General features: G+C 41.7%; 1 protein-coding gene across 1 annotated transcript in view; it reads right to left on the bottom strand.

Annotated features, from left to right (window-relative positions):
- LOC109968308 (sodium-dependent lysophosphatidylcholine symporter 1-B-like) overlaps positions 1-5478 on the bottom strand; it is an 18969-nt gene extending 13491 nt beyond the window's left edge. Inside the window, exons 1-2 of the mRNA XM_020614473.1 lie at positions 5202-5478; positions 3787-3915 (exon numbers count right to left, since the gene is read on the bottom strand). Coding sequence (XP_020470129.1) covers positions 3787-3915; positions 5202-5285 — 213 coding nt within the window. The 5' untranslated portion in view covers positions 5286-5478. The remainder of the gene's footprint in view (positions 1-3786; positions 3916-5201) is intronic.
- Positions 5479-5709: the final 231 nt, after the last annotated feature.

Raw genomic sequence — 5709 nt, 5'->3', positions numbered from 1 at the left:
TTCCTGTGTATACTGTTGAGAAACCTGGCTTCAAACAACTTCTTGAACATTTGAACAACAGGTATGCCCTTCCTTCACGGAACTTTTTCATGCACACTGAAATCCCAGCCCTATATAACGAAACGAAAGAAATAGTCATGAACCATCTTGGAAGGAAACCCTTTTTTTCATGCACCACTGATCTGTGGACAAGCAGGGCCGCTTCCACGTTCATGGCAGTAACACTGCAATTTATCACTGAAACCTGGAACATGCCGAGCTGGTGTTTGGGCTGTACTGGGCTCAACTCTGAGCACACAGCAGAATGCTTAAGGGAAGCATCGGAAGAAATGATACAAGATGCATGGAAGCTGGACATGTCATACATGGCTGGAAGCACCACTGATAATACTTCAGCAAACATGAAAGCATTTCAGCAAAACTTCACATGGGTCCCCTGCTTTGGGCATACAGTGCCTTGCGAAAGTATTCGGCCCCCTTGAACTTTGCGACCTTTTGCCACATTTCAGGCTTCAAACATAAAGATATAAAACTGTAATTTTTTGTGAAGAATCAACAACAAGTGGGACACAATCATGAAGTGGAACGAAATTTATTGGATATTTCAAACTTTTTTAACAAATAAAAAAACTGAAAAATTGGGCGTGCAAAATTATTCAGCCCCCTTAAGTTAATACTTGGTAGCGCCACCTTTTGCTGCGATTACAGCTGTAAGTCGCTTGGGGTATGTCTCTATCAGTTTTGCACATCGAGAGACTGAAATTTTTGCCCATGCCTCCTTGCAAAACAGCTCGAGCTCAGTGAGGTTGGATAGAGAGCGTTTGTGAACAGCAGTTTTCAGTTCTTTCCACAGATTCTCGAGTGGATTCAGGTCTGGACTTTGACTTGGCCATTCTAACACCTGGATATGTGTATTTGTGAACCATTCCATTGTAGATTTTGCTTTATGTTTTGGATCAGTGTCTTGTTGGAAGACAAATCTCCGTCCCAGTACTCAGGTCTTTTGCAGACTCCATCAGGTTTCCATCCAGAATGGTCCTGTATTTGGCTCCATCCATCTTCCCATCAATTTTAACCATCTTCCCTGTCCCGGCTGAAGAAAAGCAGGCCCAAACCATGATGCTGCCACCACCATGTTTGACAATGGGGATGGTGTGTTCAGGGTGATGAGCTGTGTTGCTTTTACGCCAAACATAACATTTTGCATTGTTGCCAAAAAGTTCGATTTTGGTTTCATCTGACCAGAGCACCTTCTTCCACATGTTTGGTGTGTCTCCCAGGTGGCTTGTGGCAAACTTTAAACGACACTTTTTATGGATATCTTTAAGAAATGGCTTTCTTCTTGCCACTCTTCCATAAAGGCCAGATTTGTGCAGTATACGACTGATTGTTGTCCTATGGACAGAGTCTCCCACCTCAGCTGTAGATCTCTGCAGTTCATCCAGAGTGATCATGGGCCTCTTGGCTGCATCTCTGATCAGTCTTCTCCTTGTATGAGCTGAAAGTTTAGAGGGACGGCCAGGTCTTGGTAGATTTGCAGTGGTCTGATACTCCTTCCATTTCAATATTATCGCTTGCACAGTGCTCCTTGGGATGTTTAAAGCTTGGGAAATCTTTTTGTATCCAAATCCGGCTTTAAACTTCTCCACAACAGTATCTCGGACCTGCCTGGTGTGTTCCTTGTTCTTCATGATGCTCTCTGCGCTTTAAACAGACCTCTGAGACTATCACAGTGCAGGTGCATTTATACGGAGACTTGATTACACACAGGTGGATTCTATTTATCATCATTAGTCATTTAGGTCAACATTGGATCATTCAGAGATCCTCACTGAACTTCTGGAGAGAGTTTGCTGCACTGAAAGTAAAGGGGCTGAATAATTTTGCACGCCCAATTATTCAGTTTTTTATTTGTTAAAAAAGTTTGAAATATCCAATAAATTTCGTTCCACTTCATGATTGTGTCCCACTTGTTGTTGATTCTTCACAAAAAATTACAGTTTTATATCTTTATGTTTGAAGCCTGAAATGTGGCAAAAGGTCGCAAAGTTCAAGGGGGCCGAATACTTTCGCAAGGCACTGTAACTTGCACCTAGCCATTAACAAGGGCCTGGATATAGACCGTGTGTCTGGGGCACTGTCGAGGTTAAGAAAGACAGTGTCTGTTTTTAGCAGGTCACCGACGATGTTGAGACAGCTGAAGAAAAAACAAAAAGATTTGCAAGTGCCTGAACACAGAATGATCCATGATGAGCCCACACGCTGGGATTCAGCTTATCAAATGGTGGAGAGATTTCTAGAACAGCAGCAAGCTGTCTGTTCAGTTCTAGCTGATGATTGGAAGAAATGGCACCTCATGCCCAAAGATTCAGATATTACAGTTCTTGAGACTGTAAAAGAGGTATTGAGCCCCATCAGCTCTTTCACGGATGCCCTTAGTGGTGAAAAACACACCACTCTCTCTGCAGTCCTGCCTCTGTGTTGGAAGATCTTCTCTACTTTGACAGTTGAGGAAGGTGACAGCAATCTAAAACGTCAACTTAAAGACAACATCAGAGAAGATCTCAGACAGAGATATGAGGGCACACAACTGCAGCTGATATTAAACACAGCCACATTTCTTGACCCAAGGTTCAAGGACAGTTTTGTAACCCTAAGAGGGGAGGTTAAACAGAATCTTACGGTCAGTGTCAATTTGCAAGAAGCAGGGAGCCAAAGTCAGCAAACATCATCTCCAGATGACAAGCAGCAACCAGCAAAAAAAACTAAATCAGATCTGAAGAGACTGTTAACAAGCATTCAGGGGGAAAACAGTGTGAACATGGAGAGGGTCCATCATCCAGAGAAGAAGATGAGGGTGCAGAAACAGAACTCAAAAATGAGTTCTCAGTATATGAAAAGATGCCTGAAATCAGTGCAGAAGAGGAGCCACTTACATGGTGGAGGACACATGAGACAACTTTACCTCACCTTGCCCAGTTTGCTAAGAAGTATCTGTGCATCTTCAAGTTCAGCTTCAGAGCGTGTATTTAGTACATCAGGGCTCATTTGCAGTGCAAGAAGGGCACGACTTAGGGAGGAACACATTGACATGCTGGTTTTCCTAGTTCAAAATCTGAAAGTTGCAAAACAGGATCTAGTAATGGGCGTCAATCTCACTCTACTCACTGTAGAGAACATCTGCATATAATTGCAGTAACAAATTCTATTGTTTACTAATTTGTTACTTGATGCATAAGATTGCACTGATTTTGTTTTTGCTTGAAGTTTAAGTATATTGGTGATGTTGTGTTTGGATTTGATTTTACTTGGAAATACAAAAGACTGCACTTTTTTTTTTACTTGCACTTGATTGGTTTTTGAATGTATGGCAATCTGAGAGGCTTTTGAACACTACCTCAAGGCATTTTTGATCATGTAAACTATACCTCATTGTCATGTTCTAGACTTGTTATATTTATCTTTGAATAAAAAAAAATTACCCCCTCAATATTGTAGCAGTTTTTTTCTCCATGGTATCGAAAATGGTACCGAGTATCGATATTTTTCAAGGTATCGTATCGAAGTTAGAAATTCCAGTATCGTGACAACACTAGTTTATAATTAGCATATTCTAAAAATAAATTATCTTTGTTAACTTTGCCACTTCTGGCAACCATTTCAAGTTATATAAAATGTCTTTATTTCTTAATAGGTCAAAGACTTGGGCTACAACAGGAACACTGTGTTTCTACAAGTAGCTCCAAAAATAAGGCTGAAAAGTGGGATTTCACTCTGGTCAATCACCTGAGTCACATCTAGCAGGTAGATCTGGAGGAAGAACCCCAGAGTGCTGCCTGTGATCTGGTATGGAGCCCCACCAATGGCATAGCAGAGTTTGCTGCACACAGACAGATGTTTTCTCTGGTCCTTTGACTGGAAGAGAAGAAGAGGGGAGGACAGGAAAGATGCACAATGCAGTTAGTTTGGCTTTATAACAGTTTGTGCGTCTAGCTGTAAACACTAGAATCCTCACATTCCCTGAAGAACTATAAATTAAGGTGTGCTGCTTAATCACTGCCCTTGCAAACTGATTTTAAATGAGCTGTTTGGGCTGAGATTAGCTAATGTCCCTCACCCTGTTGCTCAGAATGTCAGATGAGAATCCCCTCAGTGGTGAAGCAGTACAAGCCTATATGCTGCAAGTGGTGTGAAGCCATGAGGTTACTGTGGTTCACACACTCTTCTACATCACAAAGACTACAGCGCAACGATTGGCTCTAGCAATAGGATGTTGATGTGGGCAGTGAGGTAGTGTGACAGTCAGCAGCCACAGCCAATCGCCTATAAGAGTGTGATGATGTCAGCAGACACCTTACAACACCCCTCCCTTTGGGAAACAACTGATACCTCCTCACGAAATATTCTCCACGTCACACTCACCAGTATCCAGAGACCATGCTATGGAACTAAAAACACAACTAAATAAAGGCACACGGAAAGTAGAGAATAAACATCTAAATGGGAGATCATCATTATTATTATTATTGATTTGATTAATTAACTTGAAGCATTTTGCTTGAAAGATTACTGATTCAAAAGAGTTGCAGATCCATGATTAAACGTAACGATGAAATGATGTGGAAGGTATTTTGGGCTGTATATGAACAAAATGATGACCAATTTCCTCCTATAATATACAGTACATGTCCAATTATGACAGTTTGAGTTTTTCTAGGCACGTACAGTTAATTTAAGTCCTTTAAGGCTTCCAGACTGAACTAACACACAAACAAGTCTCTGTACTGACATGATAGATTTAAATGCTTTATACCAACAGCCCTGCTCAATATAAGACACAGTGAATCAGCTCTCAAGCAACAGCACCACGTCACGTCACGTCTTGTGAAAAGTAAAAGCTGCTGTTTGGCAGGACTATGAGGTTTGAATATATTCTCTAAAACACTACCTTTAATGTAGACGTGGATCCTTTAAATAAGTCAAATCAGAACCGAACAGTTGCCAGAAGACACACAGACAAACCGGTGAAATTTCAAATCCTGAGCACAAGTCGGGGGAGGGTCCGAGAAAGGAAGCAGCGACCACAATCTACCAAACGTTCAATTCAGGCGCCTTTATTACACACCCGATTAAACAGGGACAACACAGACAGCCACTCCAGTAACACCACAAATCAAATAGTCCTGCATGTCTGGACTTACCTTTACTGTCTTGATCTCTGTGTTTATAGGTTTAACTGATAGTAAACTCGCCGCGTACTGCTCCGCGCCCTCTCCTCGTGCCATTCTACTCTAAAGACGTTAAGTGATTTCTCTTTATCAGTATCCGAATATTTTTCCTGTAACAAAAGAAAATCCGCGTCACAGCATCACTTCATTCCACTCGGTGCCCCGTAAAGACTCGTGCTCCGTCGCCGCCACTTCATTCATTTGACGCCACGCCGCCCACTTGCCTTGAATGACGTGTCGATCGCGTGTTTCTCGGGGGTACTTTATGTAGCGGAGGAAATTGTATTAAAAGCGTTTTTTTTTTTTTTACTTCGCCACATTTAACTGTTGTCGCGCGTTTTCTAAAATGAAGTGTTACGCGTCACCCAAAAATACATTTGCTATAGGTCCACACTTAACGCTGCTAATGTCATAAGAGTAAATAGATGTCCAGTTTCTTTTTAACGAAGTCTAAACAGTCACTGCCCTTAAACGCATCAGC

This window comes from Monopterus albus, unplaced genomic scaffold, assembly GCF_001952655.1.
Source record: "Monopterus albus unplaced genomic scaffold, M_albus_1.0 scaffold147.1, whole genome shotgun sequence".
NCBI classification, from domain to species: domain Eukaryota; kingdom Metazoa; phylum Chordata; class Actinopteri; order Synbranchiformes; family Synbranchidae; genus Monopterus; species Monopterus albus.
The sequence above is the reverse complement of the archived record's forward strand: the minus strand, read 5'-3'. Positions and strand labels throughout refer to the sequence as shown.